Below are 27,513 nucleotides of genomic sequence, written 5' to 3' on the forward strand. Positions count from 1 at the left end.
GCCTGCAAGTTGCTTTCACTTTCTTCTTTGAATATACTTGTGACATCAAACAAACCTAACCAAAAGTAAAAGTGAAGAGTGGCACAACGTAAGGGTGGAAAGTCCCACTGAAAAAAACTGTTTATTTGATTATTTACTTTTCATAATATAACAAAGTAAAGGTTCTAAAAATTACAAACAAGAAATGTTCGGAGAAAAGCCTAATTTCAGTGCAAATATAAGAAATATAGTCAGAACTATCTTAATTTCTTCAGTCAAGTTTATTTTCTCATAAATTTGCGACCTCGATGTTTGTACTTTTCAAACTTACCTTTGGTTGTCTGTGTGATTTCATTTGGTGCCGTCAGCCTTACATCCCTGCCAATCCTTTATTTTTCATGATCAAAATGAACAATTTTAATTATTTTCCTGAACTTTGGGTTTTCCACTCGCATACTTCCGTAGAGCCTTCTGTCAGTAAGGCCTGTTTCCTGGATCAATCTCAAGATGATCATTTGCAGGTTTGTGGTTTGTGTCTTGCCCAAGTGTCCTTGCGCAAGACACTGAAGCCCAAACTGCCTGGGTGAATGCAATGTTAAAGTGAGTGGTCGGATGCAATAATGACCTTTATTTTCAGAGTGAAACCTTCCCACTGATTTCCTCAACATTCATAATATATGAAGTTAAATACATTCAGCTAACAAGTGCAGCACACGAGTTTACAGTCACATGTCCGCCGTTTGCAAATGCGGTAGACAAGTGCAGGGAACAGCCACTTAAAAGCTCTAAACATTTTTATGGAACTGACATAATTCAGCAACAATATCCAGACAAATAATATTCTTAAACAACCTTTCCACATCCAGGATGGTTTCAGCTTCCTGTGCTTAATGCAATGGTTTATTCCAGGAGAGGCTGTTTATCATGATACAGGTTATTAACTATGCATATTACGTATCACCATTTCATGGCCATTACATTGAGTTCCATGAGTACATTTCATTAAGAGACAGAGGATAGGAGCGACACTCAACCACAGCTCTTTTTAGTATACGAAGAGACAAAAGTGCTTACATAAGACACATTGGTGCGAAGGCTGCGCAGGTGCAGGTTTTCAGAGGTCGAGAAAGCCTACTTTGTCATACATCAAACATAACTGCATAATTACAAACAAAGGTTTACAAGTTAAAAAATAAATAAACACAAAAAAACAACAACTGGTGCTCTTTGGTATCACAATAATGTTGTAGTGCTTGTAAGGCTGTTGGGAGGTTATATACACTCTCGATTCAAAAGAACATTTGCCTGACATAAAAGCCGTTTATTTGTCGCCTGTATGTGCAGATAATTTCGTCGCAGGATGGACACCGATGATCCAGATCTTTACAGGAATCAAAGAAGAACGGGAGACAACTACAAACCACACACCTGTAAGAGTAAACCAGGGGGATTAGAAACGTACAGTAGTATACCACTTACAAAAAATCAATTTCAAAACCACTGTTGAAAAATAAGTTTGGTTTGTACCCAAAGACAAAGAGGCCAAGACAGAGCATACAGGTGAGTTTGCCGCACGAGTGCATGGCTTTGGGTACGACTGTCTGATGGCAGTGTTGGCACACAACTTGTTCCTGGTTGTCCTTTAGTATAGATGATGGAATCACTTGAGCCACTGGATGGGAAATGCACAAGAAATAGAATTAGATCATATATTTCCAGGTTTTTGTTCTCCAAACTTCACTCTTGACTCCCTTGAAACCAGAAAAAAAAAATGAAAAAATGTTTTTTTGGTTTTGTATTTATTGAATGTACAAGTGCTCAAACTTGCTTCTCAATTAACTTAAACTTCACTGAAAAGTGGGTCTAATCTTGATGATTATCGAGTATCTCAGAAAATTTGAATGTTGTAAAAAGTGAAATGTGAAACGAAATGACTTATGGTGTCACACTATAAAAAGATCTAAAACTTGTAACTTAGATAAATAAGTATTAATATCAAATATTCCATAAAACTAGATATGGATATGTTTTCTGGTATATGTGTAAATATTTCTGTACATAAGCTTTTTTCCTCATCAGTATGATTAATGTATATTTAATTTTCTGAGATACTCAATTTGGGGATTTTCAGTTGCTGTAATAAGAATAAATTAAATAAATGCAATAAATAATCCCCGTGTGTGGAATGAATCTATATTATATATCAAGTTTCCCCATTTGAATTGTATCACTGAAAGAAGTGAGCATGTCAACGATATTTTATTTCATCGAGACACGCCTGCATACTCTGGTATTGATGAGAATGAAAACACTGACCTCTGGTGGATGAATGCAGACAAGATCAGTCTGTGTTCTCATGCAGGATTACTGTATGATGAGGTTTCACATTATGAAAAACATATTATATAAAACACTTGTTTTCTGTTATTTTCACTATTGAATTCAAAAGAGATTAAACAACCCACCAAGTCTTTTTAACAGACAGATCTCTCAATGCGGATTTTAATTAAGACACTTGTGATGACAAAGTAGGTTTTCTCGACATCCGAAATGTGAGTCATGTGTTTTGTGACATTGATAAAGTTAAATAAATTAAACAACTGAGTCATAGATGATGCAGTCGTTCTGGTAAAGTAGTACTTGTTGGAGTGATACGAGTCTCACTGTGTATTGGAAAATGCTGACAGACACTAAGTTAATATAAATAAAACGCCATTCAATGGAAATCATAGCAGGTGTGCACACACTGTACACACAAGCAATACTGAATAATAGGTGTTTGGTGAAGGTGTTGTCGTCACTCATAGTTTGCTGGGATCGGCACCAGCGACCTGCGACCCTGCACAAGATGAAGTGGTATAGAAGATAGATGGAGGTGTTTGTTAGCGCTGGGTCTACAAGAGTGCGTATTTGTCATTTTTAGGACATTATCAATGATTCCCCCCCATTGTAGAGGCAGCTTTTTTACTCAGCTCAAACTGGAACTGGCAAATGTTTGACTTTACAGATGTGTGCACTTTGCTTTCAGGGTGTAAAGTTTAACTCGCGCTTTAGTGTTTTTCCTACATTATGTCATAGTTGACAATTATCAGTATGTTCTTGGATGGGTCGAACTCACCGATTGTGACAGGTGCACCACCAGAGGAAGCAGCTAGCAGAGGAAAAAAAATATACAACTAAAATAATCATGAATGGATCAGGATGAATACAGAACACAAAAATAAAAATACAACACATACCTTTCGAGTATGCAACATAAGGGGCGGAAAGCGCGGCGTAGTTTTCCCGAGGATAGAGTCCTGGATGAGGCCCTGCAATGCCAGATGACACAAACAACATATTGAAAAGAGTATTTCAGCGCCTCGGTTGTACAACTTTCTTCCTGGTGCACTATTCTGAGTCAAGAATAAAGTAACAGTCTAAACTTTATAGTGACGTTGCAATTGTGTTTGTATATATAGATATAGATATAGACATAGATAAATTCAAAATTAAGCAGTTATTGAAGGGTGTGTCAAAAATTTTCCTTTTCAAGGAAGTCCAAACAAAAGCTATCAAATGTTAACATAAAAATGGAATTTGTTGTAAAGTGCTAAAGGGACCAAAGTCAGACATGTCACGATTTACATCATTTTGAAAAACTTCTAATCTACATAGTTGTATCTGAATGTCTCTGTATGCCCCCATCCCCAAAACTCCTTTTGTCCGAAAATAAGATGCATTTTTGATAGGAAAAAAAAAAAAAAAAACCTTCTCGGGATGTACTGAACACGTTGTGGTTGGAAAAAAAAAACTTGTTACATTTATGTGCTCAAGGCATTTGATCAAATATGACAAATAAATCCTTTGTTTTCATTTGAAGAATGAAGTAACTGCTTTTGCATCAGACATTTGATCAGATAATACAGCATGTATTTATTCTGGTTTGGGTGGACTCTGTAAATCATTCTCTGCGTTGTGAAGGGAAAATACAAACTACTAGAAAAAGAAGCCCTGGGGGCAGACACGGACCTCCGTGGGATCCAGCGGGAGGGGGTGGTCCAGGAGAGGAGCCCTGCTGGAGGTAAATCCCTCCAGAAGGCATAACATCTCTACCAGTCATGGGTGTGGCAGGGTAGGGTAGAGCTGACTCATGCGGTGGTTGTCCTCTCACCATCCTCAGTCTTCCCCTCTGAACGTGGTAAATTTGTCAAGAAAGACATTTGCAGTACAAACTAAACAAGGACAAAATGTGAATTCTGCTGTAAAGTCAAATGTTTTCGGAGAGTCAGCAATAATAGCCCCAAAAATATGCGAGATAACATGAGAGGTCGCAGCACGATACATCTGCAACATTAATCTAATTTTTGGGGTGTCGTTAGGGACTTTAAGAAGCCGATATGTGACACGTTTTTGTTGCCCCTTTAATTGTTTGGCAATACGTCATGTGTTACTAGCCAGCCAAAACAAAAGAAAAAGACGATTGTCAAAAGCTGAAATCCATCGTAACCGCAATATGAGTAAATTACTTATATTTATCCCGTTTCAACTCCGTATTAAAGAAATCCGTTAATTAAGGCGCAATGACGCCGCAGAAGCGCGGCAGCAACAAAGCGGCAGTTTACGCACACCGAGGCACTTCACGACTAAAACTATCTCGGGGGGGAAATTACAATCAATAGCACAATTTTGCATCAATTGGCTGTAAAATCGTAAAAACTTACCAGTGAGTTTAGTTGGAGACGGTGTCCGAGTGGAGATAAACAACAGGGACAAATGAGAGGTGCGGGAGGGGAAGAGACCAAACGGAATGAAACATCTGCTGCGTCCCTCCTCTGCTTCCCATCATCTCCTCACATGATCCAGAAAAAAAAAAAAAATTGTACTCGGGATTCAATTTGTTTGGTTTCCGCCACAGCGGAGCAGCTCTCTCACAAAAATGAAAGTGGTTTTGAAAACTGCAGATATTTAAACAGAAGTGAACTTACAGATAGCCAGAATCTCACATGCAGGCACAAACTGCAAGTATTAAAAATAAAAACAATCCTGCAAATAATCAGTGTCCGTATTAACCACCACATATATGAAAGAAGAAAAAGTACAAATGTAAAATTTTCCAATCTTTGTTTATACAAAGAAACAATAAACTGAAGATATACTGCATGTGTATCGCTTTTCTGCAACGATACAAACAATTAAAATCACATTGGAATAAAGGTATGGAAAAAGTGAAACATTCAAAATGGCAAAAAGCAATACAATGTCTGAATCTGAACTTGTTTATTGAACAACAGAAGGTAGAAAAAAAGTGAATCCTAAAGTACACACGGGACAGAGTTGAATAAAACACTGTATACAAAAAGAACCACTCAAGTCAAAAAATATTTGAGAACGTTCAGAGAACCCTTACATTTTAGTATCAAAGCACTAATGACTTGAGACTCAAGCTTTCTTAAGAGTTCTTAGGCAGAACATGTCCTCAATTCAAAATGGTTTTCACAAAAATTACAGATAATTCCCAAATTTTTACATTTTTAAAAGAAGAACAATGATTCACTGTGTTAAATTCATTAAACACACATTGTGCTCTGTGGACGTTCTAAATGATTGGATATTATTGCAGTTCCAGAATAATTTCTGACCAGATTAAAAAAAATTTAACTATAATATAAACATAAAAATATAAAGAAAAGTCAAACCTTGAGGGTTTATTTACTCCAGCGTAATGTGCCAACATCCCAAATGTCTAATTCACGACTTGCCTGCAAGTTGCTTTCACTTTCTTCTTTGAATATACTCATGTGAGGTCAAAAAAACCTAAACAAAAGTAAAAATGAAGAGTGGCACAACGTAAGGGTGGAAAGTCCCACTGAAAAAAACTGTTTATTTGATTATTTACTTTTCATAATATAACAAAGTAAAGGTTCTAAAAATTACAAACAAGAAATGTTCGGAGAAAAGCCTAATTTCAGTGCAAATATAAGAAATATAGTCAGAACTATCTTAATTTCTTCAGTCAAGTTTATTTTCTCATAAATTTGCGACCTCGATGTTTGTACTTTTCAAACTTACCTTTGGTTGTCTGTGTGATTTCATTTGGTGCCGTCAGCCTTACATCCCTGCCAATCCTTTATTTTTCATGATCAAAATGAACAATTTTAATTATTTTCCTGAACTTTGGGTTTTCCACTCGCATACTTCCGTAGAGCCTTCTGTCAGTAAGGCCTGTTTCCTGGATCAATCTCAAGATGATCATTTGCAGGTTTGTGGTTTGTGTCTTGCCCAAGTGTCCTTGCGCAAGACACTGAAGCCCAAACTGCCTGGGTGAATGCAATGTTAAAGTGAGTGGTCGGATGCAATAATGACCTTTATTTTCAGAGTGAAACCTTCCCACTGATTTCCTCAACATTCATAATATATGAAGTTAAATACATTCAGCTAACAACTGCAGCACACGAGTTTACAGTCAGATGTCCGCCGTTTGCAACTGTGGTAGACAAGTGCAGGGAACAGCCACTTAAAAGCTCTAAACAACAATATCCAGACAAATAATATTCTTAAACAACCTTTCCACATCCAGGATGGTTTCAGCTTCCTGTGCTTAATGCAATGGTTTATTCCAGGAGAGGCTGTTTATCATGATACAGGTTATTAACTATGCATATTACGTATCACCATTTCATGGTCATTACATTGAGTTCCATGAGTACATTTCATTAAGAGACAGAGGATAGGAGCGACACTCAACCACAGCTCTTTTTAGTATACGAAGAGACAAAAGTGCTTACATAAGACACATTGGTGCGAAGGCTGCGCAGGTGCAGGTTTTCAGAGGTCGAGAAAGCCTACTTTGTCATACATCAAACATAACTGCATAATTACAAACAAAGGTTTACAAGTTAAAAAATAAATAAACACAAAAAAACAACAACGGGTGCTCTTTGGTATCACAATAATGTTGTAGTGCTTGTAAGGCTGTTGGGAGGTTATATACACTCTCGAGTCAAAAGAACATTTGCCTGACATAATAGCCGCTTATTTGTCGCCTGTATGTGCAGATAATTTCGTCGCAGGATGGACACCGATGATCCAGATCTTTACAGGAATCAAAGAAGAATGGGAGACAACTACAAACCACACACCTGTAAGAGTAAACCAGGGGGATTAGAACCTTACAGTAGTATACCACTTACAAAAAATCAATTTCAAAACCACTGTTGAAAAATAAGTTTGGTTTGTACCCAAAGACAAAGAGGCCAAGACAGAGGGTACAGGTGAGGTTGCCGCACGAGTACATTACTTTGGGTACGACTGTCTGATGGCAGTGTTGGCACACAACTTGCTCCTGGTTGTCCTTTAGTATAGATGATGGAATCACTTGAGTCACTGAAGATGGGAAATGCACAAGAAATAGAATTAGATCATATATTTCCAGGTTTTTGTTCTCCAAACTTCACTCTTGACTCCCTTGAAACCAGAAAAAAAAAATGAAAAAATGTTTTTTTGGTTTTGTATTTATTGAATGTACAAGTGCTCAAACTTGCTTCTCAATTAACTTAAACTTCACTGAAAAGTGGGTCTAATCTTGATGATTATCGAGTATCTCAGAAAATTCGAATGTTGTAAAAAGTGAAATGTGAAACGAAATGACTTATGGTGTCACACTATAAAAAGATCTAAAACTTGTAACTTAGATAAATAAGTATTAATATCAAATATTCCATAAAACTAGATATGGATATGTTTTCTGGTATATGTGTAAATATTTCTGTACATAAGCTTTTTTCCTCATCAGTATGATTAATGTATATTTAATTTTCTGAGATACTCAATTTGGGGATTTTCAGTTGCTGTAATAAGAATAAATTAAATAAATGTAATAAATAATCCCCGTGTGTGGAATGAATCTATATTATATATCAAGTTTCCCCATTTGAATTGTATCACTGAAAGAAGTGAGCATGTCAACGATATTTTATTTCATCGAGACACGCCTGCATACTCTGGTATTGATGAGAATGTAAACACTGACCTCTGGTGGATGAATGCAGACAAGATCAGTCTGTGTTCTCATGCAGGATTACTGTATGATGAGGTTTCACATTATGAAAAACATATTATATAAAACACTTGTTTTCTGTTATTTTCACTATTGAATTCAAAAGAGATTAAACAACCCACCAAGTCTTTTTAACAGACAGATCTCTCAATGCGGATTTTAATTAAGACACTTGTGATGACAAAGTAGGTTTTCTCGACATCCGAAATGTGAGTCATGTGTTTTGTGATATTGATAAAGTTAAATAAATTAAACAACTGAGTCATAGATGATACAGTCGTTCTGGTAAAGTAGTACTTGTTGGAGTGATACGAGTCTCACTGTGTATTGGAAAATGCTGACAGACACTAAGTTAATATAAATAAAACGCCATTCAATGGAAATCATAGCAGGTGTGCACACACTGTACACACAAGCAATACTGAATAATAGGTGTTTGGTGAAGGTGTTGTCGTCACTCATAGTTTGCTGGGATCGGCACCAGCGACCTGCGACCCTGCACAAGATGAAGTGGTATAGAAGATAGATGGAGGTGTTTGTTAGCGCTGGGCCTGCAAGAGTGCGTATTTGTCATTTTTAGGACATTATCAATGATTCCCCCCATTGTAGAGGCAGCTTTTTTACACAGCTCAAACTGGAACTGGCAAATGTTTGACTTTACAGATGTGTGCACTTTGCTTTCAGGGTGTAAAGTTTAACTCGCGCTTTAATGTTTTTCCTACATTATGTCATAGTTGACAATTATCAGTATGTTCTTGGATGGGTCGAACTCACCGATTGTGACTGGTGCACCACCAGAGGATGCACCTAGCAGAGGAAAAAATATATACAACTAAAATAATCATGAATGGATCAGGATGAATACAGAACACAAAAATAAAAATACAACACATACCTTCCGAGTATGCAACATAAGGGGTGGAAAGCGCGGCGTAGTTTTCCTGAGGATAGAGTCCTGGATGAGGCCCTGCAATGCCAGATGACACAAACAATATATTGAAAAGAGTATTTCAGCACCTCGGTTGTACAACTTTCTTCCTGGTGCACTATTCTGAGTCAAGAATAAAGTAACAGTCTAAACTTTATAGTGACGTTGCAATTGTGTTTGTATATATAGATACAGATATAGATATAGATATATAGATTTGATAAATTCAAAATTAAGCAGTTATTGAAGGGTGTGTCAAAAATGTTCCTTTTCCAAAAGCTATCAAATGTTAACATAAAAATGGAATTTGTTGTAAAGTGCTAAAAGGACCAAAGTCAGACATGTCACGATTTACACCATTTTGAAAAACTTCTAATCTACATAGTTGTATCTGAATGTCTCTGTATGCCCCAATCCCCAAAACTCCTTTTGTCCGAAAATAAGATGCATTTTTGATAGGAAAAAAAAAAAAACCTTCTCGGGATGTACTGAACACGTTGTGCTTGGAAAAAAAGACTTGTTACATTTATGTGCTCAAGGCATTTGATCAAATATGACAAATAAATCCTTTGTTTTCACTTGAAGAATGAAGTAACTGCTTTTGCATCAGACATTTGATCAAATAATACAGAGTGTATATCTTCTGGTTTGGGTGGACTCTGTAAATCATTCTCTGCGTTGTGAAGGGAAAATACAAACTACTAGAAAAAGAAGCCCTGGGGGCAGACACGGACCTCCGTGGGATCCAGCGGGAGGGGGCGGTCCAGGAGAGGAGACCTGCTGGAGGTAAATCCCTCCAGAAGGCATAACATGTCATACATACCAGCCATGGGTGTGGCAGGGTAGGGTAGAGCTGACTCATGCGGTGGTTGTCCTCTCACCATCCTGTCTTCCCCTCTGAACGTGGTAAATTTGTCAATAAAGACATTTGCAGTACAAACTAAACAAGGACAAAATGTGAATTTTGCTGTAAAGTCAAATGTTTTCGGAGAGTCAGCAATAATAGCCCCAACATATACGAGATAACTTGAGAGGTCGCAGCATGATCTGCAACATTAATCTAATTTTTGGGGTGTCGTTAGGGACTTTAAGAAGCCGATATGTGACACGTTTTTGTTGCCCCTTTAATTGTTTGGCAATACGTCATGTGTTACTAGCCAGCCAAAACAAAAGAAAAAGACGATTGTCAAAAGCTGAAATCCATCGTAACCGCAATATGAGGAAATTACTTATATTTATCCCGTTTCAACTCCGTATTAAAGAAATCCGTTAATTAAGGCGCAATGACGCAGCAGAAGCGCGGCAGTAACAAAGCGGCAGTTTACGCACACCGAGGCACTTCACGACTAAAACTATCTCGGGGGGGAAATTACAATCAATAGCACAATTTTGCATCAATTGGCTGTAAAATCGCAAAAACTTACCAGTGAGTTTAGTTGGAGACGGTGTCCGAGTGGAGATAAACAACAGGGATAAATGAGAGGTGCGGGAGGGGAAGAGACCAAAAAACGTCTGCTGCGTCCCTCCTCTACTTCCCATCACCTCACATGATCCAGAAAAAAAAAAAAATATTGTACTAGGGATTCAATTTGTTTGGTTTCCTCCACAGCTGAGCAGGTCTCTCACAAAAAAGAAAGTGGTTTTGAAAACTGCAGATATTTAAACAGAAGTGAACTTACAGATACCCAGAATCTCACATGCAGGCACAAACTGCAAGTATTAAAAATAAAAACAATCCTGCAAATAATCAGTGTCCGTATTAACCACCACATATATTAAAGAAGAGAAAGTACAAATGTAAAATTTTCCAATCTTTGTTTATACAAAGAAACAACAAACTGAAGATATGCTGCATGTGCAGCGCTTTTCTGCAACGATACAAACAATTAAAATCACATTGGAATAAGGGTATGGAAAAAGTGAAACATTCAAAATGGCAAAAAGCAATACAATGTCTGAATCTGAACTTGTTTATTGAACAACAGAAGGTAAAAAAAAAAGTGAATCCTAAAGTACACACGGGACAGAGTTGAATAAAACACTGTATACAAAAAGAACCACTCAAGTCCAAAAATATTTGAGAACGTTCAGAGAACCCTTACATTTTAGTATCACAGCACAAATGACTGAGACTCAAACTTTCTTAAGATCTGTTCAAAGAGATCCTGCGCAAATGCAAGTCTCAACAAACTAGACCTTTTAAACATGACTTTGATGCTGCAGCTTCAACTATTTTAAAGGCGGCAAAGAACAATAGAAACATGCTTACAGTGGAAAAACTCCATTTTAAGTTTCAAAAAAGCTGTATACAGCAAGGGATGGGTGATAAGATACCAAAAATAAATCTGCAAACAGTGGTAAGGGATCCATTACTAGTGGATGATAATTGTCCATTTATCACGTAAACAACTTTTGGAGATTCAAGTGATTTTGAATGGCTCATTTAGCAATATTCCCAAATATATAAGACTCACTCTGCCACCAGTTTTTTGCTTTTTTTTTTTTTTTACTCAAGGAGTCTAACTAAATAACATATTGGTCACAACAACAACAGCAGCCAGCAAGAATGACATTACTGACATGACTTGGAATGTATCTCTTGAACAAATAAGGTTTACCAATTGGTAAACACATGACAGTAATTTACATACATCTTTTCCCTCCTCCACAGTAACAGATGACTTCTCACGCATTCAGAATTGGGCTTCACATCCTTTTGTACGTGTAGACGACCTGCTTGCAAAGAGGACAGCTGTGCCTCACGTCTTTGCAGGCTTTAATGCAAAATGGGAAGAAGCAAGCACAACACATGTAAATCCTGTCGGGGGGGGAAACAAAGAGAATATGGATTATACTTTAAATTCGACTCCTTTGGGCCAACCGTTTCAGATTGACAGCTTGATCTGAGCACGTGAGGATTTCAAATGAGAAGCCTGTTCATACCCAATATAAGAGAGGCTACAACAAATGAGCCAGCTCATCAGGCCAGGTGTGTACTCTGTGGTGGTGAGCACAGTCTTCTGGCAATACGGACATTCAGTTTGCCCCGGCAGCTCCCCGAGAGCCGTCGAGATCACCACCTGCGTCACTGAGGATGACAAATGTTCAACACACCGATACCACCCACCCACAGATTAGACTGAAGATGTACTGAAAAAGATTTACTGCTGGTCAAGTCTGGGATTCACTTCCCAGTACAGCACATTTCAATGAGCTGAAATGCTGATATCAAATTACACACATTGAGCAACATCTTAGAGATCGAAGTGATGGTGGCATGCCAAATGTACAAATGAAACAATGCTCCCGCCGACTGTGCAATAGACAGAACTTGGACCAAACAAGGGACACATCTGCCGTGACCTAAACGTTTTAATCCATGAGCAATGTTAATAACTAGAACTGCAAGTAGTTTTAAAAAAAAACATTTTTTCAACCTAAAACAAGATGAATAATGGGCTCTACTGGTGCAATATGATGAAGTCAATTTTTCAAGACACATGCATGTTAAATCCAATATAAAACGATATATTGGTGGATGAGAAGGACTCACCTATTGTGATAGGTGTGGCACCAAGGTGAACAGGACTATTGGGAACACCTGGAAGATGAAACGGTTGACAAAATCTGTTGAAGCACTTCCAGATAATTTGAAATGTGAACAGATAATACACACCACCTGGGTATGGAACAGTAAGAGGTGCTTCTGGGGAGGATTCTGGATTTGGGTACATCTCCGGATGAGGTCCTGCAAGAAGACATGAAATAAAGACCTTCCCCCTCTATGGATTGATTTATGACTCACGCATGCCAACATATATATATATATATAAAAATCCAAAACTTGTAGTCTGATCTTTTTGTGATACCGACTCATTGTGAATTTTTACAGCCACTGGATGATGGGTGAATGTTGAGGTGTCCTTGACGTCTTTTGGTCTGTGTGTGTGTGTGTATATTAAGACAAAAACACGATTGCATGCTGTGACCTTTGTGGAATCCAGGGAGAGGTGGCGCATCAGGGTGGAGGCCTGGGTGTGACTTTGTCCCTGGATAAGAAGCAGTGGCTTCCGAGTTCAAGGGGGGACTAGAGCATGGTCGCAGAGGGAACTCTTTATCCATATTCAAACCTGTATTTGAAAAAAATTAAATGCAATTTAATAAAATGTAAAATAGCACTATTTCAAACTAATTATCGGAATACAAACTCCTCCGGGAATCCAAGTCTCGATGACTTATTTCAAAGTCTGTGTAAAAGAAAAATATATTCCCGGGAGAAAACACCGAACAGTAAAAGAAATTAACCAAATGAGGCATGTATATCAATAAGAAAAGTAAACTATACCGTGCAGAAGTTTGCAGCGCGTCAACACGAGGCGCTTCAACCTGGCGGGTCACAACGAAGAGACAGAGAGGAGGGGGAAGAACTTCTCACATACACTTTCACAGTCTCAAAATAAGAAAACAAAACTGCACCTAGTTACATGTACACATTTAAACAAACTGTACTTCCATGTGACTAAATGCTATTGGTTGTTATACAAATACATATGGATTTTTTTTTCTCCATGCAATTACAGACGCCCCTATGTTGGACCATACCATTTGTGTTGCTTGATTCGATAAGTTTCACTTGTTTCCAGTATCCACCATATGGTGTTGAGTGCATTTCCTGTTTGATTTGGTTTGGGACACACTTGTATCTTCATAGCTTTGAATTGAAGTCAATTGCAGTTGTTGTTTTCTCGCTTTGGTCTTGACTTAAAGTTATAATGTGTAATCATACATTTTTATTGATCCATTTGTAGTCAGAAAACACAACAAATGGATGAACAAATTAACTGCACTGACCACTGTTCCACCATGCGGTTCTCTGTAAAACCATTAAATGGGTTTTTTCTATTTGGCTCGTCTCTTCTCCGAAGCTGTATCCTGAAGTCACCCAGACCGCTGCAGCCTCAGCCCCCCTCCCATTCTGGTCGCTCCACCCTATGTGAATCAGTTTCACTATTTGTGTGTGGGTGTGGGTGTGTGTCTGCCTTGATGCCTACATGTGATAACAAACTGCTGCTGCAGAACGGTGTGATGTTGTGCGTGCATACAATTAATCCGTCATCCTCAACATGGCACCAACTATTTCCAGTCATCAAATTGAGATCATTGAATGTCTATCGCACTTGACTGATCAAATATGCCTTTAAGTTCAAACATGAGTGGAGGATAGTTTTGAGGCTGTGGTGAACTGTTAAAAAGCCATAAATATACACCTGTGGCATTGTGTCAGTGTCTACTGACTACCCAGAAAGGTTTGTTACTTCAAAAGTCACTGCAACCTGCAACAAGAAGTATTGGAACATGTGACTCTTAGAAAAGATATAGGAAGATGTTTCTTGTTCCCGCCTCTGAAAGAATCCAAAACACACAATAAAGTGGAGTGTACTTGGTATTAAATCTGCATTTGGGAGAAGACTGATGTATTCATGGATTTATAGATTAATGGATTGTCCTTCCATGTCACACCCCTAGATATTGACCCATCACAGCTGAACATGTCCACATTCATGTAAATCAAGCAGATGTTATCATCCAACTGGCCTACATACTGTAGATGACGATGAATACATTTTGATGCCTAAATTCAAGAGAAAGACAGCTGATCTTGAAGTATCCAATGGTTGTTAACATACATGGAAGAAATATGTACAATGACCAGGTCACCACATATACTGACTTGCCCCAAGAGGGGTCAAATCTGGATGCAGCGGTGTCATGAAATGACACATAAAATATCATCGGAACATAGAGTGACGTGTGTGGCTGTAATGTAACAAAATGTGGAAAAGATGAAGGGAAGCAGCCACTGGGCGAATTGACCAACCCAGTGCTGTTGATGGTGAGAGTGAGTGTCTGCTGTGTTGCTGGCAGCTTTTCTGTCTTACCGGCTCCAGAGCACAGAAGATGTCGGGCAGTCTGCCACTTATTAGTTGTTGTAATCTATTTGATTCAGTCAACCAGAGCCTAAAGTAAGATAAAGTCAGCGCAAACAAATCCTCCAGTTCTTATTTGCACATTCATTTACTTTTTAAGGATATTAAAAAAAAATGTAGTCCACACCCACCGTCAGTCATGAATGATCCAGTATAACTTACATTCTGTTAAACTAAAATGCATTTCACAACATGGTAATCCTTGATTTGTGAGTTTCCAGTAACAAAATCACAAAAGCTGTTTTCCTGAATTTGATTGCTCCTGAAAGCTTTCTGAAACACGGCTCTTATGAAGGTTTGTAACCCGAAACCATGTTGGCCTGATTACGATGTAATTTACTGGAAATGAGTGTTTCAGTTCTGGCACGCCTCCCCCCTCCTCTCTTGACCGGTGATGTTGTGCGAGAGGAATGCAGAAGTGAAATAAAAGATCATCATTACTGTTCAAATATTTGTTAAAGCAACGTCATAAGTGGAAGGAGATGAACTTGATGGAAAAAATAGGGAGAACGTGCATCTTCCAAAGAATAATTTACCCTTCGATATCCCTACCCGCTTCCCAAACCAGGGTCTGAATTCCTCCCCCCAAATTCCTCTGTCTGCCTCTCCTCTCGTTTTCTCTCCTCTATCCCCTCAACCCAACAGGAAAAGCAGAAAAACACCACCTCCGAGCCTGGATCTGCAATTGTTTTCCTTTCCACCGTTGCTCATGCTTGCTCGTGCGGATTTGTTGGGTTTCCCTCTGTAAACAGCACCTAACCGACCGTGTTGCATTTGGTGCGATATGAATAAAACTGAATTGACTTGAATCGATAATGAAAACATGTCCAGTTTCAAAGGCATTCTGTAAATTCCTGTAAATTTGGCACAGACTGTTAAAGTTTAACCGTTTTCAGTCAAGCACTGGGGACGTGTGTGGTGTGAGTCACTGCGTCTGTCGGGCCAATCAAAGCCTGAATGAATGATCAGTTCATCTTTTGGTTTTCAGCAGATCAATGTTGACAGATGTCTATGGGAGAGAATGAATTCACACAGACAATTTCAGAGATATATCAAATATATTGTGGGATTTGTATATAAATGCAAAGCTTCACAATCTCATTCTTCACATATTTTACAAGTAAATGCAAAACAAACGTTTATATGCTTTTTTTTTTTTTTTTACATCTTTAGGCCAACACATATTCAGCTGATGAGCTCAATTGAGAATTGGGATGGTTGTACCCACATAACCTTTCAGAATAAACAACTCTGCAAAGTTTCAACTCCACTTTATCTTGGGAAGTTTTGTTTACACATTGGTACTAATGATCAGAATCTGGCCGCGAGTTTGCATTCTTAGCACAGCTGTGCAAATTTCCTCTAAACCAGTGATTCTGGTGGGGCCTGTTAAATATACTGTATTTAATATGCGTTGTGTCGGACCTGCGTACCTGCAGTTATCATGGTCCTCCTTAGATTATTAATTTTCTCTGAATACAGTAAATATATGTTTGTTTGTTTTTTTTAACCTTATTTTGTGCACTTACATTTATATTTCACTTATGTACATGCGATTGTCATAATCCTCGTCAGTTTCTTATCAATTTACTCTGAAAGGCATGTTGCACAGAAAAATACGTAAAAGATAATGTGTGTTTCCAACATATATTTTTGAAAATTTAAGGTTGTTGGTTGAATTCTGTTAAAGTGGGTCGTGACCCAATGACAATGGGGAAATATGGGTCCCAGGGTGAGACCAGTGGAGAACCCCTGCCCTAAACAGCATAAGCTATTGGATTATTAAGGAAAGTGCTATATTTTCACTATCATTTGACTGTAATCAAAAGATAACTGAAGAAAAGACCCTCGGGGCAAGTGATTTTATGATTTGGAGTGGTTCACATTCTCTTGTGCACAGAGATCAGTCGGTGGCAGGATGGGCAGCGATGCTCCACGTCTTTACAGGAATCCACACAGAACGGGATGAAACAGCATAAAAAGCACCTGTAGGGGAAATAAAACAAGACAAGTTGCAAACATTTATGTATCCCCTTCTCTTAAAACATGAAGGTCCTAGTGATGGATTGACATGGATTTCTACTTAAAAGTTTTTGTTCATTAATTTTTTTTACCCAAACAAAGCAAGGCCAGCACAAATAGCCCAGGCCATGAGACCGGCGTTGTACACCGTGTTGGTGATCACAGTCTGCTGGCAGTGTGGACACACGACCTGTCCAGGGGTCTCCCCCAGGGTTGGTGCAGCCATCACATGAGTCACTAAGGATGAGAAAATGTGCAATGTTACGGGAGCGAGACCAAGACCCAGACCCAGACCCAAGGAAAACGCCAGATGTTGTGCCTTCCAGTGCCACAATTCCATTACTCTGGACTTTCTTCTTGAGCTTTAACTTTAAAATGTTACCATGAGAAGCTGCTATTTGTACAACAAATTTCTGACATATTAGCCAATTTTAAAGAAACAAAAATGTACTAGACGAATTCTCATGAATGTATTTAAAAGAAGCATAAGAAAAACAAAAAAGCTCGGAAAATGTGACTGTTCTCAGACGAACCATTGAACAAAAGCTTTTTGTGCAGCAGAGAGGCTACAGATGCAGCTATTGTTCACATGGAATGGGTGGGAGAACAGAGTTCTATTCTGGTCACTTGCAGGGGGGTTTTCTTCTCTCGTCACAAACCGGAGAGGAAACAGTCTGGTTTTGCAGTTGCTGCTGGTGCATGCTGTCGGATTTATGCAGCATGTAAAGCAACCTTTACCACAGGCCTGCGTTGGGGAGCTTCCTCTGTTGGTGGGTTTGCCTCACCTGTTGTGACGTGTTGTGGTATCGCAGTGGGGCCATAAGACACTAAAGAAGGATGAAACAAACGCACACAGATCAGAAACACAAGAGAGAAAGAAAATTGCAAGCGTTTCTTCATTTTCAGACACAAACTAGGACAGTGAGCAAAATCACAGACCTCCCGGGTATCCCGGAGGAGGAGGTGCACCAGGGGCCATGCCTTGCTGAGTGTACGCTCCCGGCTGAGGCATTGGAGCTCCATAGTTCACGGGCGGTCCGGTGTAAGGTGGCGCACTTTGTTGTGGTGGATATCCTTTGTCCATCTTCCGTAATCCTTACTGAATGGGAGAATAATTTGTATTTTCTTTTTACCAGTTGCTCAGCTGACATGTTGGTTGATGATAAACAAATGAATAACAAAGTTTTAGGGTTGCAATCCAAAACATCCACTATACGTAGAGGTCTCTCTATGTTTTATTTTGAGGTTTGAAGATAAAAACCTTCCGGCTTCAGTTTCAGAAAAGATCATTTGTATATATATATATATAAACTTAATGAAAGAAAAACTGACACAAAATAAATGTATGTGCGTTATTGTACATGAAATACAGGATATCTCATTTTCACATGAGACACAGACAGAAAAAGACATTTGCAAATACTTTTTGCTCCCATGACAAATACAAAATAGGGAAGTGAAATGAATGAATCAAATCAATTCCTCTTTTTGTCTCCACATTGACACATAGTGACTTTAACTAATTGAGTAAAAGACAAGATAAAAATTATTTTCTGAGCACACAACTCATAACCAATTTATAGGAACCATATTATTATTTGATATCATTCATATCTAAAAAAAAAACAAAAAACAAAAAAAAACACAAGCCACTTTCCCAAATGTCTTATCCAGGCAAATGCAGAAATACTTGAAAATAAGAAAGTTACTACCATAAGAGGAAGTTTGGGAATAGTCTAAGTTCTGAAATTGCATTTTTAACCTCTGTGAACAGCATAAAGTTTTCACTGTATTATTTCAAAAGGCAATGCATTCATCTTGGTAAATCCTACATATGACTGAGTACTACTGTCCTATTATTTCACAAGCGTCCATCTAAGTTATGGCATGCAAGACGCAGAAGCTGTCTGTTGTAAAATGCAAAGCTTCCTTAGCAAATGTATTGTTTCAGCTGAAACTAAGAAACACTTCTCCAAAGCAAAAGGTCAAAACAATTCAACCGTATTTATGCGAAGTGAAAAGCAGAAGGGTCACCCCTTGTCGTAATTCAATAAATTCCATAAATGATGTTACATCCTGACTCGCAACATTTTTGTTGTATGTTCTTTGACTGTAATTAACAAAATAAATAAATGCAGGTGCTATGTGTCTGCTGGTCCAATAAAGTGTTAACAGCATGACATTGTGGTTTATGGTTTGACCCAATTTCTGTTTAACATAAAAAAATAAAAATACAATTTTTTTTGGCCTTAAATGTTAAAAATAATACCAGTGATGTTGAATCCAAGCAATGAGTGAAAAAAAATGATGTGTCAAAGAGAAAAGTCAAAGAGTACAACAGATATTTTTCCGTAATTCTTTTTGTATGGGTAAAAGTGCCACTTATCCATCAAGTAATCATGATCATGAAAGGGATCTGAAAAGATTCTGCAACTGAGGACACCACCCTGCAAGCAAACCAATGGAAAAAAAAAAAAGTGTAGTTCCTGGAAGTGTGGGTCTATCTCAACATCCTGCAGCCTGGCTGAGTTTACAGGAGGAGACAGATGGTTTATATCCACAAAGGGCATGTGGTTGTGCTTTGCAAGACATTTGGGAAAAACATCCTGACAGGGATTTTCCCTCTCTCTCTCTCTAAATGCATTTTGGAAGGCAAATGATCATTAAACATTGATTTGGTTTTCTGGTCATTCCACGCTACGTGTTTGCTTGATGCATTTATTACATAATACTCGTTATGAAGAATTCTAAAGTACCAGGGTAAACATGTGTGGAAAATAATGGAAATCTACTGGAAACAATTAACCAGACTGGCTGTGGGGAGTGGCTTCCTGCATTTCTTGAGCAATAGAATTCCTGTTTGAAAAAGAAACACTTCAAGAAGCACTAAATCAGAACGTTACGCTTGTGATAGCTGCTTTAATGTAAAATCGATAGCTTGATTTATAATAAATAGGCCCAGTTAGTTCTGGTTATTCTTTCTCTTCATTCATCCTAACTGAATTATAGTAAATAAGAGACAAAAACAGTTTGCTTTGTGTTTGAACATTGTTGTTTAAATCAACATTTAACTAAGTACAATAAGAAAGCATTTTACAATAAAATACTATTGTTCTGTCATATTATTATGTTACATAAATAGAAAGTGCAGCATGGCAACTGCAGCTGATTTCTAAGATAAATGATAAACAAGATTAACTTACCTGTGAGTCTCTCTCAACAAAAACAGAAAAGATAAGTCTTTCTCTTCGGAGGTCTCTGGTTAACAGTTTAAATATCAGAGTACTTTTCTAGACAGTGAAACTACTAAAGGAAAAAATAACTGTTCCCCGCAGTGCCTCCACTCAGACTGAGCGAAACTCAGCGATATCCCCCACCCACCAAGCTCTCATTACACTTCCATTATAGCATCTAACTGCGTATAAGTCAGGAGAAAAGGAGAGCTGCGTTACACTGTTTGCTCAATGTTGCCTAAACAACAACCAGTGGAGCAAAGAAAAAGATGAGGTATTAAAATGAAAACACAGTTATGAGGGCCATTCTTTCAGTCTACAACCCTGCTAATGCATGGTCAAAAAAAAAAAAAAAAAAAATGAAATGTTCAGTTTCTTGTGCTGGTTTCCACCTGACCCTGTGGTTTCCTGTGACTTCAGCTTTGTTCATCATATGTCTACTACGTGGGACCTCCAAAAGAAAAAGAAAAGAAAGACCTCCCACACACAATCAGAGACATACCAAATCCACTGATTGTTTGAAACATGTAAACCCTTTTCAAGGCAGTTGTCACCTGTTTTCTGATGCATTACTACTTGAACAAATACATATTTACATAAGTCACAAAGCATGCATGGATTAAGTAAAATTCATTCTTTCATTAGAACTAAAAGAGGAATAAAATATACTTATTAAAATAAAATATATAAAATACAGATTTTAACACTGCTTTCACCAAGTATACATAACTCCACTATATATACACGCTTTACGTAGTTTATAAAGAGAGTCACTATGAGTGGTTTAAAATCTAAAACTATGAATTAAATATTTGTCTTGATAATCCAAGAAATGCTTTTCCACTCTTGAAGTGTCTATGATTATGAATGACATCAAAACACTTGTACAGAATCTGATGGAGGAAAAGTTAAAAACTGAAAAATCTTCCAGCAGCTAGGGATTCCTATAATTTTCCAAGGATGTTGTTACACTCACCTGCTGGCCAAATGCTCGCCATCATTCGTTACATCTCCAAGTGCAACTTAATGCTTTACATTATGCAAATATTTGCAGTTTGTAAGTGGAGATGTACCGTAGTCACACCTCCAGCACGCTGGTTGATGCTGTACCCAGAAACATCACCACGTTATTACAAGTCGACCCAAGTATATGGGTATAACCGTACAAAGTGGAAACAGCAGCTCATTAAAAAAAAAAAAAAAAGATCTCATGGAAACAGGTGTGCCAGTGGGCACCATGAGACCGGAGGTTCAGAGTCCAGGGGAGTGTTCAAAGACGCCCAAACGAAACGAGTTCGGTTTATACCTTTATACTGGTACCAGACAGACAGTGAAGATTGTGTTGTGGGAGTACATCTCTTCTGTCATGGCCTCCTGGTCTGGTTTACAAGCTTTATCCTAAGATTATATTGATGATCAATGAATTGATATCCCTTTATGGCTTGGCTCATTCTGATTCTTCCCTTTGTCCAGGCTGCAACACAGGAAGTGGTGTCTGGTCGGCTTCTGGTCGGAGCCATTAAACCTGAGAACAAGCTATCGCTGCAGACAATCCATGCCTGGGAAATGCATGTTGTTGTTTTTTTAATCTCTTGTCTTTGTTTTAGCATTTCCTGTTACAGTTGCAAGAGCTAATCAAATCTGTTAAGTATGGATAAAATATATGACTGTGGAAGAGCATTGAGGTGTAAAAAAACCCCTATTTTATTAAATGCAACAAACGTGAACATATGTATTTCAACCAAACAAATTTTTGCTTTCAAAGAACCTTTTCTTTTTAAAGTGTTTAGCTTTCCAGACTCAGGAGAAGAGCGGCCCCTCTCTTGATCCAGTGCTCAGGGGTCATAGCTCCTGATTCAAGGGCAACGTCAACCACGAAAGATGCCCCGTCTGCCCTCCCGGCTCGCACCGGGTAGTAGTAGCAGGGACACAGGTACATACCTGCGCAGACACAGACTAAGGTCAGTGATGCTCAATGGGACAACATAAACGCAAAAACTATAGACTGCAAGAATCTGGAGTCATAAGGAATCCTCTGTCAACAAGTCCTGACCAACTCACTCTTTGCCATTTTCTTGCGCTTTTCCACAGGTTTGAAGTGGATGGTGGGCATGGCACAGACCATGTGCATTCGCTCAGCTTCCACAAGGCAGGAGTTGTTCTTGTCCCAAGCGGCCCCCTCCAGGAACATCCCCCTGACAAACACACCGTCCTAGAGGAGGACGGAGCAAGTGAGCAATCAGAAAGGGTAGGGTTATGAGCACGGGAGGACAGGAACATTTTTAAAGGTGACATTTTGAAAGCATAAAAAGAAAAATTGCGATAACAAAAAGCTATGCCAATTAGGTCAGGCAACCGAGAGAGGAAAGGACAGGGGGCAGAGTAAAACAGGCAAAAAGGGAGGGCGGTGACAAGAAAAACAGAAGCGAGATAAGGGAAACTAAATGAGGGAAAGGAGGCCAACAAGTGCTGGAGGAGAGACGACATAAAATATGGCAAAAGATATTATTATCAGATTATATTATAGAGGTATTATCAGAGACGATTGGCAAGGAACAAGGAGCAGAAATAAGAGGTGTGAGAGAAAATATGAATCGAGAATATAGAGGAAGGAAAGTAAAAAAAATCCACGAGCGGGAATGTTCAAGAAAAACAGGAAATGATAAGAGTGTGCATTCGTTTTTTTACAGGAAGAAGAGAAAGAAAAGCAAATTTGTATTATTAACAAAAAAATGCAGTGACAGAAAACTTGGATATACAAGACAAATGACAACTTTTTTTATTTTGAAGAATTGTTACAGATTGAGTGAGAATGAAAAATGTGACTGAAAGTCTTAAAAATAGATGGTCTGACGACGAGTTTATAGAAATCCAACAACGTGTAGAAGGACTCACATCGGAGGGGTGAAGGGGGTTGTTGTCATCCTCAGTGGAGACAATAAACTCCCAGGAGAGCTTGTCGATGGATATCTGCAAAAAAAAAAAAAATATATAACTTTAATCTGATTGAATTACCTCAGATTGAGAGATCAGATTGTTCCATTTAAGACCAAATAAGGTGATCAAACTAATGTGTGTGTTCATATGCATCAAGAACATCATCAGATTTAGTCAGTGGTGTAAATCCCATAATGCTTTGCACTGGGATGTTGTGTGGAAGACAGATTTGTTATTTCAATTGGAAAGGGTAACATAATCTGAAATGTTGAGGATGTGATTGTAATCGAACTGGCATTTGATGAGTTAAATTCTATTTAACCACAACCACTTGTCACTGTAATTTTCTTCTAAGGAATGGAACAAGTCTGGGCATGGTTGTGGGAAATTCTCACGTTGTGTTGTCGGGCATACGACTGCAGCACAGCAGCAAGGAAGCCATTGGGCACGGTGAAGGCGGACAACCAGAACAAGGTGGGGGCCTTGGTGGTCTTTGCCCAGCAAGCAAAATGATCAACCCGCTGGCAGAGATCCCTGGTCCATGCTGCCAGAGGCTTCAGCGAGGGGTAGGCCTAATGGTCAAACAGAGAAAGGCTGAGACAAAGAGACGACGAGGGAGACATGGCACACCTACACTCATTTCAAGTCACAGGGAATTTATCGAATTCGGCCCAGTGCAGTTTTTTACTGTCAAAAAGTGGCCATGCAGGGGAGAAGAGCAGCTGAGATAGAGGGTTGATGTGCGGAGGCGAGGGGAAGTGAATACTGCATGTGAGGCAGGGAGACAAAAGTTGATTGTCGGTATCTGCAGGTTCTGAAACAATAATCGGATGAAACGGGATGAAATAGTTTGTGTGAGGTCAGAAAAAAAACGAAGTGAAAAAAATCAGAGAGAGAAGTGAAACATGATCTGTGACTGAAATGGTTAGTTTGTACTTTGGTGTTTGGAAATATGTTCAGATTTTGCTTGTTTATCTGCTTACATTGGATTTCACACAGTATTTGTTTTTCAAAGCATTCACTTATCATTCTAATCCTGACTGAACACAACCACTTTTTTTGCATATCTTATTCACATTATTATTGATCCGAGCAGCACTTCATCCTGGCTGGTGTCTGCCAACTTCATGCAGTCAGATAAGAAGTGGCGAGCAGGTGTGGTCTCTCAGGGAGTTTAAATTCCCATACTGCAATTCCATCAAAGAGGCATGATGATATATTCATCTATTTATGAAGTTAGAAGGTGAAGATTTTGCCTCAAGCAGCCAAATGAAGACATACAATCAATGTAAAATGAAAGCAATAAAGTGAGCTTGTGAAAAAGAGAGTTGTGGGTGCTCGGTGTGTACACACACCTTCTGCCACAGACGTGGGACGCGACCATCGTGGATGCAATTGAAGGTCTCTTCCATGCTGGATGTCATTAAAATTGAACCTTGGATCCCCTTCTCAAGCTCCAGCAGGGATGAACTAAATACACACATACAAAAACTTAAAGCAACAAGGACAGGAATCCCCTAGTTTCTGTTTCTTAGTCTGATACTGGTTATTATCATTTGCGATCATTATCTGCTCCACTGCTTTATCCAACTCAAGTGGTGGGGATCCTGAAGAAGATCCCAGCTGACTTGGTGAAGACTGGTTACACCTTGAACAGATCACTCTTGATGTATGACTGTTTTTATGATGTTTCTCCATTTTATGCTTGCTGATTTTATAATGTGAAGATGTAAAATGTCTGAGTGTCCTGAAAAGCTCTATACCACAAAAAGTATTATTATTATTAATATTATTATTATCAATTCTATACCATTGAATTCAGGCTGTTTTACATCATATATAAATATCACAGTGGCTTCATTGTAATTAAGCAAAATGTTCCCTCACTCAAATTCCTTCCTTTTTAATTGCACGTGGCACTGAATTTCTGATTTCATTTAAAATGATGAGATTTTGACACAAACACACAAACACATGGAGGTCGTACTCGATAGTGGTCAGCACAGAGTTGTATCTTTGGATCTCTTGTAGCAGAACCAGGTCAAGAGGTGAAGGATTGTCCTGTAGAAATGACCAGGTTTGCTCGTAGTCAATGCATTCTGGGATCTTGTCACGGACATCAGCCAACAGCTCCAACACCTACAAACAGGCGTGAGATGTTGCGCAACAGCCATATTACAGCAAACAAAATGCCATGAAGTCACATTATTAATAGAATAAAAACTTGCATCAAGTGCATGTTTCTCTTGCTCAAACATAACATCAACTAGGCACTGGCTTCAATAGAAACCATAGGAGATGATACTGCCTCATGTGATAAAACAGCAATAGCTTGACCTCAAACAGAACAAACATGTTGAATGACAATCACAAAATCATCCAAATGGCATGTCAGAGGAATCAACCGGTTGTTGTTTATCACAATCTTAATATTCTGACCTTTAATTTCAATTCACTCAACATAAAGACTGAAAAAAATAATTTGATGACAGAATTATCAGAATAGTGTTAGAGTTTGCCACAACATTATTTCCACAAAGATAATGGATTAAGACAAAACAATCTATTCAATTCACTCAACTACTGTCGCCCCTGCATCGCCTCTCACCTTCTCTTCCCTACTGGGCCGGGCCATAGCGGCAGTGCCACTGGTGACCTGGGGCTGCAGGGAGAGGAGGGTGTCGAACAGAGTCTGCGTCTCAGCGATCTGACTTGCAATGCCGGCATTAGGGTGTTGCCCAAACACCTCCGGGTTGTCTGTGGGTGGCAGCGTGTCGATATACTCCTTGTAAATGGCCAGAGAACCATCACGGGGGATGTAATAAAAAGGCAAGCTGGACAATCTGACAGAAAAACAAGGAAACCAGAACAACAGGCACATGAAAAACAAAATATGATTTGATTATTTGAGATTATTTATATGCATTTAAATTAAACATGTGCAGGCCACATTTGGTGTAGTGGTTAAAAAATCTCACTTTATCGTGTTTGTGTGGGGCTTGCATGTTCTCCAGGTTCCCCTTTAAAATTTCAATTATCACCTGACAATGTTTTTAGCAGTGTTTTATGCTGTTTTAAGTGGCAGTAATGAGTTTGTCCACTTGGTGGTACTAACACACTGCAACAAGCAAGGAGGCTCAGTTGTGTTTTCTACTTAAACTGTGTGAATGTGACAAACTAAGTATTTAGAAGTCAGGTTGTGTCCTTCAGTTCATAAAACAAAAATTCCATGTTTTAAAGGCATTTGAGAATGCAACTCATAAAATAAAATATGGCTGAAATATGAGTGTGTGACAGTGTCTCACTTGAAGAAATGCTGGTTTACTGCACCGTCACAGAAATAATCATCTATGTATGTTGTTAGGAGGCGTCTGTCCCACTCGTCTGTGATATGTCCTCCATAGACGATGTCAGCAATGAGGTTTTTGAGTGCATGCCAGGGAATTTCCTTATACTGATCCAGGTACATACACAGCAGACTCTCACTCATCTAGGAAGGACAATGACACACAGCAGAGAACGACTCGGTTACAAATAGGAGAACAAAAATCTGTACAGCTTGAACCAGACATACAATACAGAGGAAATGTGCTATAACGTTCAATGTGACAATTATGTCACCTGCATTTTAAAGCACTTGACTGTTGATTGATGGAAATGGTTTGATTAATGACACCACAGATTAATAGTCTGTTAGCATAAAAAATTTAATTAGTAATTATTTATTATTCTTTATCTCGCTTTGAGAGAGCTCTGTTTGTATTTGGTATTAAATGAACATCTGACCTCAAAGTCAGAATTGTTGAAGCCATAAACATTGTTCCAGCCCAACTGCATGAACTTCTTCCTCTCCAGAAGGATACTGTGGAAAAAGCAGAGGCAGAAGAGGAGCTTCCTGTAGATAGCTGGTTTAGAGCAGCGGGCAAACTGAGTCTCCGTCACCAGCTGGTACAGACGCTTCACGTTGGCTTTCAGTCCCTGAGGACAAACAAAAGACCAGTGTCACGGAAACTCCTCCAAGGTGACTGAGTCGAAACACGAGCGTTTGCGTATGTGACCCTGCACACCTTTTGTGGCTCGGTGGTCATCTTGATGCCAGTCTGGAGAATGGAGAGGGGAAAGTTGGGGTGTGCTGAAGAACTGAGCCACAGCCTGAAGTCAGGATGGCACTCCTGCATTTGTAGCTGCTTGACCAGTTTGTTCAGCTCATGCATCCATTGCAGGGACAGATGGCAGTTGGCAAGGAAAACCCAATGACCTGAGCAGAAGAGTGTTTAGAATCCCTTCAGTGATCGTTAAAAAAAAAAACCCAAAAAAACCCTAACTTTGTGAACGCACAGACAGCTTTCAAAGTTATAAATACATTATAGTGAGCTTATAAAACAAGCA

The 27,513-nt window shown here is 38.8% G+C and overlaps 4 protein-coding genes across 5 annotated transcripts in view; all 4 read right to left on the minus strand.

Annotated features, from left to right (window-relative positions):
• Positions 1-594: 594 nt before the first annotated feature.
• Positions 595-4,778, minus strand: LOC308141927 (uncharacterized protein). Of its 2 annotated transcripts, XM_080512188.1 has the most exons (6): positions 4,683-4,778; positions 3,991-4,148; positions 3,219-3,290; positions 3,098-3,130; positions 1,507-1,651; positions 595-1,407 (listed from the first exon to the last, which is right to left on the minus strand). In XM_080512188.1, exons 2-6 carry the CDS (start codon positions 4,133-4,135, stop codon positions 1,269-1,271), a joined length of 534 nt encoding a protein of 177 aa, XP_080368314.1. In that variant the 5' UTR covers positions 4,136-4,148; positions 4,683-4,778; the 3' UTR covers positions 595-1,268. The 2 variants fall into 2 exon arrangements, 1 of the variants encoding a protein (XP_080368314.1); XR_013936987.1 differs by having other exon boundaries at positions 1,507-3,130; positions 3,991-4,150; positions 4,683-4,758.
• A 1,534-nt stretch (positions 4,779-6,312) lies between these two features.
• LOC308140923 (lipopolysaccharide-induced tumor necrosis factor-alpha factor-like) lies at positions 6,313-10,451 on the minus strand. Its single transcript, XM_080510894.1, has 6 exons — positions 10,370-10,451; positions 9,769-9,842; positions 8,913-8,984; positions 8,792-8,824; positions 7,200-7,344; positions 6,313-7,100 (listed from the first exon to the last, which is right to left on the minus strand). The coding sequence occupies exons 2-6, from the start codon at positions 9,827-9,829 to the stop codon at positions 6,962-6,964; spliced, it is 450 nt and encodes a 149-aa protein (XP_080367020.1). The 5' UTR covers positions 9,830-9,842; positions 10,370-10,451; the 3' UTR covers positions 6,313-6,961.
• Positions 10,452-15,971: 5,520 nt separating this feature from the next.
• On the minus strand, positions 15,972-20,318 carry LOC308141393 (lipopolysaccharide-induced tumor necrosis factor-alpha factor homolog). Its single transcript, XM_080511535.1, has 5 exons — positions 20,158-20,318; positions 17,894-18,053; positions 17,740-17,781; positions 17,047-17,191; positions 15,972-16,918 (listed from the first exon to the last, which is right to left on the minus strand). The coding sequence occupies exons 2-5, from the start codon at positions 18,036-18,038 to the stop codon at positions 16,813-16,815; spliced, it is 438 nt and encodes a 145-aa protein (XP_080367661.1). The 5' UTR covers positions 18,039-18,053; positions 20,158-20,318; the 3' UTR covers positions 15,972-16,812.
• A 1,655-nt stretch (positions 20,319-21,973) lies between these two features.
• The window catches only part of dnah2 (dynein, axonemal, heavy chain 2), a gene marked incomplete at both ends in the record, with an annotated part of 38,381 nt that continues 32,841 nt past the window's right edge, over positions 21,974-27,513 (minus strand). The window contains 10 exons of the mRNA XM_080511900.1: positions 21,974-22,128; positions 22,249-22,399; positions 23,083-23,157; positions 23,520-23,696; positions 24,480-24,594; positions 25,112-25,263; positions 25,733-25,967; positions 26,430-26,614; positions 26,911-27,102; positions 27,192-27,382. Coding sequence (XP_080368026.1) covers positions 21,974-22,128; positions 22,249-22,399; positions 23,083-23,157; positions 23,520-23,696; positions 24,480-24,594; positions 25,112-25,263; positions 25,733-25,967; positions 26,430-26,614; positions 26,911-27,102; positions 27,192-27,382 — 1,628 coding nt within the window. The remainder of the gene's footprint in view (positions 22,129-22,248; positions 22,400-23,082; positions 23,158-23,519; positions 23,697-24,479; positions 24,595-25,111; positions 25,264-25,732; positions 25,968-26,429; positions 26,615-26,910; positions 27,103-27,191; positions 27,383-27,513) is intronic.

Source organism: Blennius ocellaris, assembly GCF_963422515.1.
Source record: "Blennius ocellaris genome assembly, chromosome: 16".
Classification (NCBI taxonomy): domain Eukaryota; kingdom Metazoa; phylum Chordata; class Actinopteri; order Blenniiformes; family Blenniidae; genus Blennius; species Blennius ocellaris.